Source organism: Megascapheus bottae, chromosome 10 (genome assembly GCF_031878675.1).
Source record: "Megascapheus bottae isolate mThoBot1 chromosome 10, mThoBot2.hap1, whole genome shotgun sequence".
NCBI lineage: Eukaryota > Metazoa > Chordata > Mammalia > Rodentia > Geomyidae > Megascapheus > Megascapheus bottae.
The window spans coordinates 8,172,823-8,189,787 of record NC_143518.1 but is presented as its reverse complement, the minus strand read 5'-3'; the positions used below and the strand labels follow the sequence as shown (position 1 = coordinate 8,189,787).

Genomic DNA, 16,965 nt, shown 5'->3' with positions numbered 1-16,965 from the left:
CCTTCCCTACCCTTCTCCCTTGTCCCAACAGGTGCCCTGTCCCAAGCATTCTGCTTTCCTAGTGCAGGACTTCCTACTACCTGGGTGATCTTAATGGCCTAGCTCTGAGAAGGAAGCATGGTCTGGCAGAAGTTCAAGGAACTTCAGGGGTCTCTAGTTCCAGAGCAGGCAGGAGGACGCCCCCTCCCCATCTCCCTGCCCTTCAAATCTATGAAGATGAACAGGAAGGATCCAGCTAAGCTTGGATGAGTCCAGCTGGAGCTGTCCACACCCTGGCCTCCTGGCTAAGAGAGATAGCTAGCAGAGGCCTGCCCTGGGATGAGGAGGCAGAGGGAGCTGACTCAGCACCACAGAGGAAAGGAGTTGGAAGAGGTTGTGAATCTGGGGAGTTCCCCTCTCTACCTTCCCTGGAAGCCACTCCTCCCTGCCCAACCTAAAAAGAGCTGAAATTCTTCTTGTTTGGCTTTGCTCTGTCTGTGTAAGCTGCAGGATTCTGGAACTGGGGCAAAGCACCCTCTTGGGACTCTATTTCCCTCTTTCCCCCACCACTGCAAGCCCCTAGAGTGAGGCCTGGCCTCTGGCATCTTATGATGGTAATCACTGGCCCTTTAGAAGTGGCCACTGCCCTGGGCAGTTCCTGTTTTGAAGACAGAAAAGATACAGAACTTAGATGGTAAACAATTATGTATCCATAATTCACAACTGACTCAGGCTAGTGTATCCAATGCTAGACCACCTCTTCCTATCCACCCATCCATCATCTTATTGGATGTGGCTGGTGACAGGAAGATGCATGAACTTCCTGAAGCTGCCCAAGAGGCCTAGCCCAGCTCTGGAACTCCTTCACTCAGTGTCTGCCCTGTGTGCTGCCATTGCCAGGACCCCTAGCTGCTTGGTTCTCAGGAGTGTCGCCCTCTTTCTCTGAACTGCTCACTGTATTCATGACTGCCTGTGAGGTTGGAGCCCCAAGAGGAAAGGACACACCTAGAGTGTATCAAGTCACACTTCTGAGTCCTGGAGGAGCCCAGGCTTCCGGAAGAAGGGAGGTCAGCAGTCTGGACACAGGCTGAGCGATGTTCAGATGGGGAGGGGGAAGCGTAGATATCAGGATGGAAATATTGGCCACGAAAGAGGTGACACTGGCTTTTGAAGAGAAGCATTTGGGAAATCAAGGAAGAGATTTTGGTGTTGGATTTCTACAAGTAGGAAGATAGTGGGACACGTGGTGGGGGGGTGTCAGTGAACAGCCACCATCATGGAAGGGCTGAGGAATGAAAAGGGGAGGAGAACTGTCAAGTTTCACACTGATTGTGGTGGGATGGAAGCAGGTAGGTGCAGGGCAGGTGGGCCTGAGGGAAGTACACCCTGGAAGTTTAGTTTTAAGTGAGAGACAGGCAAGGGAGTCAGCTAAGAGGGACAGCATGATGAGGCAGAGCTGTGATTTTCCTTCCTGGTTCAGTTTCCCATGTCTGAGCTCTGTAACCTCTGGCCAGGCCTATCTTCTCTCTCACCCTTGTGGTCAAGGTGCACTGATCCTGGGCCACTGGACCACTCAGGAATCTGTGCAGGAGGGTTTCCCTCTTCCTGACAAGTGTCACTCAAAACCACCCAGAAGTGCTAGTATAAGCATATGGGTTTTAGCAATCAGCTGTCACCTCTGCATGCGGTATAGGTGCCTTCTCCTCTAAGCCCAAAGACAGAAGGGCAGAGTCCTGGAGAGAAAAGACCACAGCTCTGAAGAGAAGATGAATCCACTCAGCTTGCATCAGGGCTGGCCTTCCCAGAAAGGCCAGGGGTTATCTGTACACACAAGGAGCCTGGGGTCAGGGGATGCCTGGCTGTTGGACCTCACAAACAGCAAATGGATAAAGGACAATAAAAGCAGGTCCGCCCTATAATATTTTGCTTGTGTCATATCACCCTGGAAGCTGATCTTCTTCTTTGTTCCCTGGATTCGGGCAGCATCACACCCCTGGGCAGTCCCTGGGCTGAGCAGTTCTACCTATTCCAGGTTTCAACCCACGATCCCTCGGTGGCTACTATTCACCCCTGTGCTTTCGATTCCAGTCTGGTGTTTGACATTGGCCTCATAGCCTCCACTCCAGGATATGAGGCATCTCTGAGAATTTGAGAGCATAGAAGTCATCGCTTCATGCTGCAAATCTTGTCAGTTGGTGTTTTGAGCTAAGTTAAACACACAGAGCCTCTATGTGCCTGGCCTCTCTTTAAGGTCAGTTCTTCTGGGGCCAGGAATGTGGCCTCGTGGTAGAGTGCCTACCTAGCATGCACAAAGCTCTGGGTTCGATTCCTCAATACTACATACACAGAAAAAGCCAGAAGTTGGTGCTGTGGCTCAAGTGGTAGAGTGCTAGCCTTGAGAAAACTCGAGGCCAGTGCCCAGCCCTAAGTTCAAGCCCCAGGACTAGCAAAAAAAAAAAAAAAAAAGTCAGATTTTTCTTTGTGGTGGAGGAAGGGTTCACCAAATGCACACCAGATCCCAAAGCAAAGGATCTGTCTGTTCCCCCAAAATAGTTATCTCAGGCTAACTGTACTAACCTCCTTGTCTTTCTGCCAGGTCGCTGGCCATCGGGCCCCAATATTCTTCCCTGGGCACCCAGCCCATCCTCTGTGCCAGCATCCCAGGCCTGGTGCCTAAGCAGCTGCGCTTCTGCAGGAACTACGTGGAGATCATGCCCAGCGTAGCCGAGGGTGTCAAGGCTGGCATTCAAGAGTGCCAGCACCAGTTCCGTGGCCGCCGCTGGAACTGCACCACCGTCAGCAACAGCCTGGCCATCTTTGGCCCTGTGCTGGACAAAGGTACCATGGGTGGTCAGAATATATGGCTGCAATGGCAAGGGCAGCACAGGCCACCTTGGATGTCCACTCTAGGGAGGGACAGAATAGGAAGGGTTTCAAGAAAAACTTTGAGGGCAGGAAAAGAAGGAAAAAAAAAAAAAAACAACCACCAAGATCCTCAAAAATAAAAACAAGGCAGAAAAGAGTCCATGAGCCTTGAGGAGACTGTGTCCAGAACCTTCTCTCTGGGGCTGTGGGCTGGTTTGAGGGAAGAGAGAAGAACTGGGTGTTGGTTAGCTGCTACCAAAGAGCAAATTATCTTAAAATGTAGTGGTTTCAAGCCATAATTATCATATGCTGACCTCCTGCCACTGTGGGGCAGAGTACAGCAGTCCATGGGTGGAGTTGGCTCTGTTCCTCAGCACAGCCTACTCATGAACATGTCCACCTGAGGCCAGCCAGACAGGGCTGGGAGTCCCTTACATAGAACCCGGGACCCCAGGGTAGAGACTTAGTGAGGGGAGAGAGACATAGAGAGACAGAAAAACAGGAGAGAGAAAGGCAGAGACAAAGCGACAAGAAAGCAGACTATGATATGGTCATGCCTGTAACACTAACAGTTCAGGAGGCTAAGATTTGAGGATTGAGGTTCAAAGCCACCAGGGAGACAAATCCATGAAGACTAGAAGGGGAGCTGTGGTTCATGTGATAGAGTACCAGCCTTGAATGAAAAAGCCAAGTGAGAACATGATACCCTTCATTCAAACCCTAGTACAGAGAGGGGGGGGGGAGAGGAGACAGACAGACAGACAGAGACACAAGTATAGAAACAGGCAAGAGGTGAAAGTGCCTAGTACACCAAACACACATGCCACCATACCTTTAAAAAAACAGGAAAATCTTATCATTTTTAATCTATTTAAAGCACTTTTAACATGGCAACTACTGAGCTATTTTCCATCCATCCCTGGAGATTTTCCCATTCTGGATATTTTCTATTATTATGATTACACAGTATGTGAGCTTTGGTGTCTGGCTTCTTTCACCGAAACTTTGCATGTATTTGTGCTTCATTCCTCTTAATGGCTGAATACTATTCCATTGGTTGACTGAACCACATTTGTTTATTCATTTACCAGGCAGTGGATTTGAGTCTCTTCAGCCTTCTAACTATTGTGACTAGTACAGCTGTAAATATACCTGTACAAACATTTCTTTGAATATTTTTTTCAGATCGTTGGTATATGTAATTATGGGTCGAATTTCTGACTTAAATATTGATTCGTGTGTGTGTGTGTGTGTGTGTGTGTGTGTGTGTGTTACTGCAGTTTGAATTCAGGGCTTTGTGCATGTTAGGCACTTAATTCATACCTTACAAACCTTTTTCTGTTACTATTTTTCAGCTAGGTTCTCACGTTTTTACCCTGTAGCCAGCTTCAGATTGCATACCTCCTACCTATTCCCCTCAAATAGCTGGGATAACTGGTGTATGCTTGTTGAAATAAAGGTTTTCAAGCCAGACACCCATGGCTCATGCCTGTAATCCTAGCTACTCAGGAGACTGAAATCTAAGATCAGTTCAAAGTCAGCCTGGACAGGAAAGTTTATGAGTCTCTTATCTCCAATTAACCACCAAAAAGCCAGAAATGAAGCTGTGGCTCAAGTGGTAGAGCTCTAGCCTTGAGTAAAAATAATAAAAAAAAGTTCAGGGCAGGGAGTGGTAGAGTGCTTGCCTAGCATGCATGAAGCCCTGTATTTGATTCCTCTGTGTCACACACAGAAAAAGCTGGAAGTGGTGCTGTGGCTCAAGTGGTAGAGCACTAGCTTTGAGAAAGCCCAAAGATAGCTCCCAGACCTTGAGTTTAAGCCCCAGAACGCACCCCACACACACACCAATGCTAGAGTTTCCACTAACTTTTTGTCTGAGCTGCCTCAACTTTCCTAAGTTGCCTCTTAAATAACTGGAATTATGGGCAAGCAGCATCAGGCCTGGCCCTTGTTACTCTTTTTTAAAACCATCCTAGTATATGTGACGTGGTATCTCATTATGTTTTATTTTCACATTCCAATAGCTAACAATATTGAGTATATTTTCATGTGTTTATTGGCCATTCATGGGTCATCTTGAGAGAGATGTCTGCTCAAGTCCATTTTTTTTCAATACTGGGGCTTAAACTAGCCTACAACTTTGTAGGTGAGTACTCTACGAATTAAGCCATATGCTAGCCCTTATTCTTTTTCCTAAAACCACCACACTCCTACTACTGCTTCCTAAGTAAATGGGATTACAAGCATATGCCACCGTGCCCAGAATGGAACATTTTGCCCATTTTTTGATTGAGTTGTTTAACTTTTTGTCACTGAATGAGTTCTTTGTATCTTCTAGATACCAGAACTTTTTCAAAATATTTCCTTTCGTTATGTAGATTGTCTTAATTTTTTATAGTGGATTTGAGGCTCAAAATTACATTGGTTAAAATTGTTGTGACATTAAAAACATATTAGCTAATGTTAGTCCACAAAAACTTATAGCTCTGTTTTCTCTACGGGTTTCATAAGTTTATCTGTTATGGTCATCTGTTGATCTATTTTGAATTAATTTTCTTATTTGGTGTGAGGTAGGCATCCACACACATCCTTTTCATGTGGATTTCCTCAACTCCAAAAAAACCCAAACAAAACAAAACAAAAACAAACAAACAAACCCCCCATACACACTTTGAATGGTCATGACACTTGTTGAATATCAGTTGCTCATACATGAATAAGGTTATTCTGGACTTTCAGTTCCCTTTGTTGATACTTGTGCATTTTGTTAACTTCTACATTATTTTATTGTAGCTTAAAAGGATGTTTTGAAATCAGGTCATGTGAGTCTTCTAATTTTTTTTTTCTTTTTAAGATTGATTTGGTTATTTGGGATCCTTTGAAATTCTGTGTAGACTTTTAAACTCAAGTTTTGCATTAATTTGGAAAAAAACAGGATTATATTGACTCTGTGAATTACCTGGGGAAGTGTTCTGTCCCAACTATATTGGGTCTTCTAATCCAGGAGTTCTGGTGTGTGTGTTTTGGTTCTGGAGTTTGAACTCAGGACTTTACACTTACTTAATAGGCGAACCATACTTCGAGACCTGGGGTTGTTTTCTTAATTTCCTTTTTTTGGGTTGTTCACTGGTAATATGTAGAAACACAACGTGTGTGTGTGTGTGTGTGTGTGTGTGTGTGTACCCTTCCTGGGGCTTGAACTTAGGGTCTGGGCTCTGTCCTTGACCTTCTTTGTGCTCAAGACTAGTGCTCTAGCACTTGAGCTGTATTGCCTCTTCTGGATCTAGATAGATAGATAGATAGATAGATAGATAGATAGATAGATAGATAGATAGATAGATAGATAGATAGATAGATAGATAGATCCAGAAGCAGATAGATAGATAGATAGATAAATAGATAGATAGATAGATATCCTGCTTTTTTCTTTTTTTTTTTTTTTTTGCCTGTCCAAGGGCTTGAACTCACAGCCTGAGTTTTCCTTGAGCTTCTTTTGCTCAAAGCTAGCAGTCTACCACAGCACCACTTCTGGCCTTTCCTGTTTATGTGGTACTGATGAATCAAACCTAGGACTTCATGCATGCTAGACAAGCACTCTGCTCCTAAATCACATTCCCAGCCCCTAGCCATGTTTTTTGTCCTTAGTTTAGAGTTTGATAATACAAAATTTTTGAGGCAGACGGGCCAAAACAGATTACACATTCCTTAGGCTGAAGGTCCATTCTGCTCCCTTCAGAACCATCTACTCCACCCACCTTGGGCACACTGACAAGTCTTGGAGACTTGCCTGTGTCAGCAGAAGCAGGGGGCTTAGCCTGGTGTAAAGACCACCTGGTTCTCCTGCCATGCCCATAGAACTGTTTTCTGAATCTTTAACTAATTACCCATAGATATGACTATCCCGTTTCTGGCCACTTAGATTTGGCTTTCCCAGCTGGTCACCAATGGCTCATGTCTTTAATCCTAGCTACTCAGGAGTCTGAGATCTGAGGATTGCAGTTCAAAGGCAACCCAAGCAGGAAAGTCCATGAGATTCTTATTGCTAAAAAAACCACTCAGAAAAAAAGCCGAAAGTGGTGTTGTAGCTCAAGTGATAGAGCATTAACCTTGAGCAAAAGAAGCTCAGGAGCAGAGCCCAAGCCCTGACAGCCAAGACAGGGATCCTCTTCATCTCCCTTCAAGCTTACTTTTACCTGGCTTCCTCACCTTGGGATGGCAGCCCAAGACTGCTGTTGCTCAGGGTTTCCATAGAGACCTGTAGGTGACAGCTTCTCAATGCAAAACTCACTTCCCACCAAACACTCTTGCCACTCTCCTGACACTCTTCATTGTAGGGCTTCCCTGGGAGACTCCATGGCTCCACTCCTGGGGCCTTGCTGGTCCCCTTATCTCCCTCTCCAGCTGCTCTCATGAGCTCTCAGATCTCTCCAGTCCTCTTCAGTCCTCTGGATGACTGATTCTCCCCCATTATCCCCTCTTCCTAAAATGGACTGAATGTGTATGTCCCCCAAGAATTTCTATGCTGAAATCTTCCCACTCCATGGGGTAGAGTTAGGAGGTAGGGCTTGGGTCCTTGAGGTGGTTAGATGGAGCCTTATGTGGGATCAATGCTTCATAAAAGAGACCCTAGAGAACTTCTACTCCTTTCTCCACTGAGAACACAGTGAGAAGGGCCATCTGTGAACTAAGAATCTGTCCTTATCAGTCATGGAATCTGCTGTGCCTTGACCTTGGACTTCTAGCCCCCAGAATTATGACTCATGTCTATAGTTCATGAGCTTTCCAGGGTAATGTTTTAGTGTTTTTTTTCTCTTTCTCTAGTTCTCAGACTTGAACTCAGGGCCTGAGCACTATCCCTGAACTTTTGTATCACTGTACCACTTGAGCCATAGCTTCACTTCAGGCTTTTTCATAGTTAATTGAAGAGTCTCACGGATTTTCCTGTCCAGGTTGGCTTCCATGAACAGTTCTCAGCTCTCAACCTCCTGAATTGGGTTATAGAATAGAATATTTACTGTAGCAGCTAGAATGGATCAAGGCACTCTTAATTCCTCTCCAGACCCAGAGCCCTTCTAGCTGCTTCTCAGACTTAAAGCATGGTCTGATATCCTGTCTTTGCTCTTGCAAAGGCATGGTGCTACCCATTCCCTCCCCAGTGGTTTCTCTGTCCTCTGAGTCCAGCAATGGCTCCTCATTGTACTAGCATCGTTTTTTTCTTCTGTTCACCTCTCAAAACTTACTTTTCACACCTTGATGAGGCCTTACCTTGTTCATGCTCACTTGAGCTGTAGAAGGGAAAAATGAGTGGCCTTGCTCTGAAGGAGCACAAAAGCAACCCTGGTCATCTTCAGCACTACTGTTCTTGAGTCTAAGACCTCCCCTTAGAGTTAAGGGGAGAGGGGATTCAGCTCTACAGCCAGGTGTTGGGTCCATGCTTCACTTCCTAAGTGAAGTGTAGCAAGGTGAGTTTCAAGCATCTGACCTGAAGCCTAGGTTCTAGTCATTGCAGTCCTGGCATGAAGGTAATATTCTTGTAGGGAAAAGAGCTGAAACTGGGGATGTAGAGTGGCCTCTCTGTGACCTTGAAGGAAAGTCAGCTCACTTCTTGGTCTGTCAGCGTCCTTGTCTATAAAATGGGAAAATAATTGCAGCTATGACTTCACAGAACTGCCGATGGGGGTAATTAGTTGCTGCTGTTGGGGACAGTCATTGCTTTGTGTGGGAGAAATTAGAAGCCCCAGGGTGATGTTGACCATTACACACGTTGTGGCATACCTGTGGTATATACTGCGTGTGCTCATGCATATGAGTGCTGGTATGTGCATTCATGTGTGTGCTTACATATGACTGCACACAAGTAACATGTACATGTGGCTTTGTACATGCATGTGCATTTGTGCATGTGTAAGTGACAAAAACATCTGACATAAAGATTCAAAGGAGGAAAGATTAATTTGGCTCACGGTTTCAGAGGATTCAGCCGAAGCTAGATGAGCTCCAGTGCTTTTACCTGAGAGGACACAGAAACATCATGGCTGCAGGAGTGTGTGGCAGAGGCAAAAGATGCAGAGAAAATGACATTCAGGGACAGGGACATGATGTTTTCTTTCTTTCTTTCTTTTGTTCTACAAGTCCTGGAGCTTGAACTCAGGGCCTGGGCACTATCCTTGAATATTTTCAAGGCTAGAGCTCTACCACATGAGCCACAGCACCACTTCCAGCTTTTTCTGTGTATGTAGTATGGAGGAATTGAACCCAGGGCTTTGTGTATGCTAGGCAAGCATTCTATCCCTAGGCCATGCTGCTGGCCCCAAGATGTTTTGTTCCTGAGCATACTCCCAGCAACTACCTTTCCCCAACGAGGCCTCATTTCCTAATAATGCTGTCATAAGTCCATGAAGGGACTCACTGATGAGGTGAGTGCCTTCAGAATTAAATCTTCCTGAAAGCTGGTATTTAACACATGAGCCTGGCAGGAATCACCTCACATCTCCATAGTTCATGAAGCTTCATTATGTGCAGCCATGTGCCTGTGTCTGCATGGCTTTCATGTGTACCTGTACTCCTTAGCATGTGCACATGTGTGAGTATAGGTGGCTTCATATATGTAGCACATGCACATGTGGTTTGGAGCCTGTGTGTATGTTGTGCAGTGTCTGTGTACATGCAAATGCTCAATGTACATGTGGAACAGTTGCATTCCACCAGTGTCATGTGGATGTGTGGCTCCAATGCCAGCAGAGCCTCTACTCCCTCAGATAAGTAAAAAGTAAGTAGGGTATGGTGGCACATACCTGTAATTCCATCACTCAGAAGAGGAGGCAGAAGGACCACGGAGTTGAGGCAGCCTGGCTACATAGCAAGACCTTGCCTTAAATTTTAAGAAGAGTAAGGAAGATTTGGGGTAGAGAGCAGGAAGGCTGTCCCACTTGGAACCATAGCAGGTGATACAGAAAGGCTATGTTGGGTATTTGGGGGAAGGTACATGTACCTGTTACCTAAACACTCTACTACCATTTGGGGAGTGGGAAGGATATGCTGTCTCAGAATGCTGAGATGTCTTTCTCATGGGAACAAGAAGGGCACCTGCTGTACCCTATCTATTCCTCTCCTAGACAGCAGAATCCAGCTGAAGGCCAGGAGAAAAGACAGCTTTGGGACTCAATGTTTACATTCAATGTCTTCAACTAAAATGACCCTTTCATTCCACAAAGAGAAATGAACAGCAGAGAACAATGGAGTGTGGTGAGGGGAGAGGGGGAGTGGTCTGCTCTGAAAGCACAACACCTCTAGTGGTGCTTGGGTTAGATCACATGCTCAGGAAAGTGCAGTCCAATAGACAGAAGTCCCAGTGGGCATATTGGCTTTGGGGCCAATAGCCAAAAATAACTCCTGAGTTAATTTACAGGAGGATGTCCTAAGTGTAATGATGTCATAGTCTGCTGTGAAGTTGGAGTCTGGGGTAGGGTATGTGTCTCTTCGGAGCCCCTAAGTCTATAGCATCCACCTTAACATCTTTCTTTTTAGGGCTGAATAAAACTCCATTGTATAACTAGACCATATCCTGTTTAGCCATGCATTGCAATTATTTTGTTTTGTTTTTTTATCTCTTCCTGATTATAAATCACGCTGGGTGTTTTTTTTCATGTGGACACATTTTTCACTCTCTTGAGTATATACCTAAAAGTAAAATTCTTGAGAGACTTGTTTAGCATTTTGAGAGACTGACAAACTGTTACAAAGCACCAAGTTTATGTACAGCAATGTTTAGGGCTCTGATTTGTCCTCTGCCCAGAACTTTGTATTGTTCGTCTGTTTCATTGTTCTCATCTTAGTGGGTGTGATGTGGTTGGTACCTCACTAAAATTTTCATTTATATTTCCTAGATGCCTAAATACTGAGTATATTTTCATGAGAGTGTGAGTTATGTGCATACTCTTTGGAGAAAGTCTATTCAATTATTCTGTGTTCTGTGTTTTTCTTTCTTTTTCTTTTCTTTTCTTTACTTTTTTTTCTGGTCGAGGGGCTTGAACTTTGGGCCTGGGCACTGTCCCTGAACTCTTCAGTTCAAGGCTACTGTTCTACCCCTTGAGCCATAGCACCACTTTGGTTTTCAAGGGTTAATTGGAGATAAGTGTCTCACAGACTTTAGTGCCCGGGCTGGCTTTGAACAGCGATCCTCAGATCTCAGCCTCCCGAATAGCTAGAATTACAGGTGTGAGCCACGGTGCCTGGCTGTATCTTTGTTTTTCTTAATAAGTTTTCTTGTAATAGTTTTTAGTTTTAAGTGTTACATTTATGTCTTGCTATATTTTTGAGTTAATTTTTATATGGTGTGAGGTAGGGGTCCAAGTTCATTCTTCAACATATAAAAATATAGTTATCATTGCATCATTTGTGTAAAAACTGTTCTCTCACCCCCGTTGAGATACTTACTCTGTTCAAAATCAATTGACCCTATATCTATGTATATAGGTATGCCTGTCAATTCTATTCCATTGGTGTTCATGACCATCTTTAAGCTAGTGCTGTACTACTTTGTTGTCTTCAGCTTTATAGTATATTTTAAAATAAGAAAATGCAAGTTTTTCAACACTGTTCTTTTTTTCAAGATTACTGATACTTTTTGGTAGTGCTCAGTATTGAACCTAGGGCCTTGTGAATGCTACACAAGTGATTTACTTCTGAGCCGTACATCCAGACCAATGTAGATCCATTGCTCTGTAAGTTGATTGAAGTTGTTCATAGAGTCTAACAGATGTTATTTTGTTTGTTCCTTTTATTGTTTTTTTAAAATTCTTTGTTTTTGTTTGTTGGTTGTAGGGCTTGAACTCATGGCCTGGGTGCTGTCCTGGAGCCTTTTTATGCTCAAAGCTAGCCCTCTATCACTTGAGCCACAGCACTATTTCTGGTTTTTTGAGTGGTTAATTGGAGATAAGAGTCTCCTGGGGATTTTTCTGCCTGGGCCAGCTTCAAACCATAAGCCCCTGATCTCAACCTCCTGAGTAGCTACGATTACAGCCACCAGCACCTAGCTTGTTCTTTTCTCTTTTTTTCAATTACTAACACAAAGGTGATATACAGATCTAGAAGTCAGGTAAAAAGTACTGGGGCAATGTCATCACTTCCCTTGCTATCAATCAGTTTTTCCCTCCCATCCACCATTCTCTCTCTCTCTCTCTCTCTCTCTCTCTCTCTCTCTCTCTCTCTCTCTCTCCCTCTCTCTCTCACACACACACACACACACACACACACACACACACACACACGTCTTCTTTCTTTAAGCTGAAATTCATTTATTCCTTTTTTCTTGTTTCATGACCCTGGTAAAGCCTCTAGAGCCATACTGTACATCAGTGTGGGGAATAACCATAAAAATGAGGGTTTCCTTCTGTCAGAGGGACCACTTCTAGCCTCTCTCCATTCCATGATATTAGCTGTAGGCCCATCAAGTTTTAAACATTATAGCTCTACATCTGAAATTTTTGTTTCCATAGATAAAGACAAGAGGAGAGTTGTATTTTAATTTTGAGTTATATGTGTCCCAAAACATATTTTTTTTAATTTGTTAACCAGGCACGGTGGCTCACGCCTGTAATCCTAGCTACTCAGCAGGCTGAGATCTGAGGATCAAGGTTCAAAGCCAGCCCGAGCACAAAAGGACCCAAAACTTTTATCTTCAATTAACCCCTAGAAAACAGGAAGTGGGACTTAACTCAAGGGTAGGGTGGTAGCCTCTTGCTGAAGAGCTCAGGGATACTACCCAGGCCAAGTTCAAGCTTCATCACACACACACACACACACACACACACACACACACACACATACACACACACACACACACACACACACACACGCGCGCGCGCGCAATTGTTGGCACACAATTTGATTAAATCCTTTCTTCCTTTCTTTCTTTCTCCCTTTCTTCCTTTCTCCCTTTCTTTCTTTCTCCCTCTATCTCATTCTTTCTATTTTTCTTCCCTCCCTCCCCTCCTCCCTCCCCCCCTCTTCCTTTCCTTTTGCCAGTCCTGGTGCCTGAACTCAGAGGATGTCCTTGAGCCTCTCTGTGCTATTGCTACTCTACCAGCGTGAGCCACAGCATTGCTTCCAGCTTTTTCTAAGTATTTTATTGAAGATAAGAGTCTCACAGACTTCCTTGCCCTGGCTGGCTTTGAACCGAGATCCTCAGAGCTCAGCCTCCTGAGTAGCTAGGATTATAAGTATGAGCCACTGGCACCTAGCACAAGCTGGTTTCTTACTCTTAGGCTCAAGCACCCTTCTGCCTCCTCCTCCAGAGTAGCTGGGACTATGGGAATGGGCCGCTGTGCCCAGCTTTATTCCTTAAATTTTGTCAAAACAGAGAATAAGAACTGACTAAGTTTTACAGCGTCTCGTCATTGTTGACAGCATTACGCTCTTCATTCATGGGCCAAACTCTCCAAGGATAAACACATTTTAGGAAGATCCATTAGTCTTCCAGAACCAGAGTTGGGACATGAAGGCTGTCCCATAGGCCTGCTGTATCACACATTGCAGTGTACACACAACCCTGTGTACATAGCCAGCACTGTATGACCATGCAGGACTGTGCTCTGGCACATGGGAGGGTTTTTTTGTAAGGATGTATTGAGTGACTGAAAGACAAGGACTGAGGCTTGGGGGTGTCCCAGGAGGGCTTCCCAGTGGAGGTAGCACTTTGGCTGCATGGGAAAGAATTTCATCCCTCCTCCCTTTCTTTTCTACCTTTGTGTCGCTCCCTTCATCCCTTTACCCCTCCTTCCTTCCCTCCACTCTTTCTTTCAGCATATATAGACAGTACTTTCCAGGCATTGAGAGTTGACATGCAATAACCACCTAACATCCACCAACATTGTGACAAGCCTGTTTTATTAGTGAGGAAACTGAGGCACTATATAAAAAAAATGAGGCTTAAACCTCAGCAACCTCGCTGCAAAGTCCACAGAAAGAAAGGAGACCATCAGGGAGAGACCCTAGAATACGAAGGAAGCAGAGTAACCAGATGTGGCTAAAGTGCTGGGGGTCTCTGTAGGGAAGTTAGGTACAGGATAGTGAAAAGAAATGTGCTGCTCCTGAGGCGAGTCACTCCAGGCTCATATATATATACATACATATATATATACATATATATATATATGTATATATATATATATATATCTGAGGTGAAAGTGGCTGCAAGCCACTGCATATTATCTTCAAAGATCTTTTGCATAAGCACAGCAGACTCTCCAGGGCCAAATAGGTACCCAGTCCTGTCCTAAGGAGCAGACAAATTTAAGCTGAGGGCTGGGGATGCCCTATCCCTCTGCTTACGTCTTAGCTTCTTAAAAGCTGATCTGGAGCTGGGTGTGGTGGCTCGAGCTACTCAGGAGGCTGAGATCTGAGGGTCAAGGTTCAAAGCCAGTCCAGGCAAAAAAGGACCTGAGATTCTTATCTCCAATTAACCTCCAGAAAATGGGAAGTGGGGCTTGGCTCAAGAGTAGGGGGGTAGCCTTGAGCTGAAGAGCTCAGGGACAGTTACCAGGCTGAGTTCAAGACCCATGATCACCCCCCCCCCCAAAAAAAGCTGATCTGGACTCCAGTCTGGACTTCAGCCTCACTATCCTATTGATGTCTCTCCCTACCTCTGATAGCAACTTGCACTATCTTCTGCAAATGTAGCTGAGGTCCACTCTGTTTGTAGCCTCCATACCCCCCTCCAGTCACCTATGCTTCCCCTCCAACTCTCTTCCCTCTGCTCTCCTGCCTCCCTCCCCACTCCCTGCCCCCCCCCCGGAGGTCCCACTCCTCTCTCTCATCTATCCCATAGCAGAGTGTCAGAAATCTGTCCCCCTCCCTGACCCACTAAAATAGGAAGGGGTTGCCTTCCTTTCCTGTTCACCTGCTGCAAAGATTCAGAAATAACCAGGAATCCTCCAGGTGCTCTAGAAAGAAGCTGGCTTGGGAAGCCATTGTGGACACACAGCCCCCTTCCCACTTGCCTGCCAGCCTTGCAGTAATCAATCTGATTGGATTAGGGTCAGGGTGACCCTAATCATGTCAAAGGTCACCCCAGGCTTTGTGGCAGAGACCACAGGGGTGCCTGGCCACCCCTGCTGAGGCGGCCTCCTTGAGCAGAATTTAACATCCACTAGCCAGCTGTGAGGAAAGGGGCCAGCCATGCGTGTATGCACATTTGCAAGTATCTGTGTGCATGCGGCATGTTAGTGATTGTGTCTCTGTATTCATGTGTGAGTCTATGTCAATATGCATTTGTGTGCCTGTGTGGATGTGTATGCATGTGCTGCATAGGCATGTGTGTGCACAGGGCTTTGTGTGTTACACACATGTGTGTGCTTGGCACATGTTGCATTTGCATGTATGTGCTGAGCACACCTGTCTGTGTGAGTGTGCTCACATATACAACACATGCATGTGCATGTGTAGACTTTTGTGCATTGTGTGTGTGTGTGTGTGTGTGAATGTGTGCATGTCCATGGAGTATATGTGAGAATATGAAGAAGAGTGTGCTCACACCTCCTGCTTCCAGTTCCACCAGACTGAACCCGAGAAGTTCCAATCCCTACCTAACATATAATTCAGCCACAGAAGCTGAGCTGGGTTCTGAGAAGTACTCTCCTCTTGCACCATCCAACCTGCCTCTGATTAGGAAGCATTTGAAGAATTTTGAGTAGGTGGAGATTGGGCACAGCTTATCTGTCCCTTGAGGCAGGCCCCAGATACCTGAAGGGCCCAAGTTGGGCAACACCCCTCTCTTAACCTCTGGCAAGGTGGAAGGGGTGGGGAAGCTGCAGGTGCAGAGGCAGGACTAGCCTGTCTAGGAAAGACCGATCCATCTGAGAGCCCAAGACACAGGACAGAGGTCAGGAAGCAGAGGACAGAAGAAGCTTCCGTGGGCTTGTCTGCCCAGGGAATCCAGAGAAGTGGCACATGGCCCAGCAAGGATGCAATCTTGTTCTTGGCTGGGTGGAGCCTGTAAGCTTTAAAGAAGTATTCTAGGAGTCACATGAGGATGAGACCTGAAACCCAGGGAGCCCTGCATGGGAAGGGGCCTCAGCTTGAGCCCACGGAGTGGGCTGAGCCCAGGGTCTCTGAAAGTCCTTGGTGACTCTTGAGCCAGGACAGCTCCCCTGTGGCAGGACAGGCCTGAAGGGACCCGCTCAACCTGCCTCTGGCACGCCTGCCTCTCTGCACTAGCGGCAGACCCGGTCCCCTGTGGATCCTGGGATGCTGCTACCTCCAGCAAAGCCCCTTCCTAACTGGTCCTGGCGTCCCCAGAACCCCTCAGGGGGTGGTCGGCCACCACTCTGTGTGTCCAACCGCCTATGGGGAGGCCCACACGGTGGAGCCAGCCGGCCCCAACAGCCCAGGCCTCAGTGCTCAGGCTGGACAGAAAGGGCAGCTCTTTAAGGAAGCGGCATCCCCAAATCCAGGTTGCGACCCCTGACCCCCCCATCCGAAAGTGTTGCCATTTATGATGTGCTGGGGGTGGGGGGCAACTCCCCTGGCTCCAGAAGCCTCGTCGGTATATCATTAATTCTCCACAGCGGGAGGGGGGTCCCTGGCCGACTCCCCGCCGTGCCGGGCTCAGAGCACAATGTCCCCGCGACGACGACAAGATTAAGCACAAGGGAAAAGTGAAAATGCTGTTGGCGATTCACACGCCCTTCGGGGTGTTGAATTAAAGCGTCTGAATAGGGATTTCCCCTCGCGCCCGACGGCCCGGCGGGCAGCGCATACTTCCAGGTTGCTATGACTGGCCGGCGATCGCCTAATCACCGGCCAGGGGGAAATTCATATAAAATATCGCTGGCCATTGTGGGCCTAACGCGGCGTGACAGTGCCGCACAAAGCCGGATTCATCAGCCCCAGCGGGTCAGCCAGGCGCCCGGCCGCGCGGGCCGCCGGGCGGTGTCAGGGGCCGCGGCCACGGAGGGGCGCGGGCGCATTCCGCTCTCAGGTGGCTCCGGGGCCTTTTGTGCCTCCGTGTGATTACCAAATGCCACCGCGACACCCCCTCCGGGCCGCCCGGCTCCTCCGTGGCCTGGAGAGGGGGCCTTGGGAAGGAGAGAAGGTGGGCAGCGCGCGCCCCCCCCCCCAGGG

General features: G+C 46.6%; 1 protein-coding gene across 1 annotated transcript in view; it reads left to right on the top strand.

Annotated features, from left to right (window-relative positions):
* The window catches only part of Wnt3a (Wnt family member 3A), a 40,747-nt gene that overhangs the window by 10,961 nt on the left and 12,821 nt on the right, over positions 1-16,965 (top strand). The window contains exon 2 of the mRNA XM_090339710.1: positions 2,576-2,817. Coding sequence (XP_090195836.1) covers positions 2,576-2,817 — 242 coding nt within the window. The remainder of the gene's footprint in view (positions 1-2,575; positions 2,818-16,965) is intronic.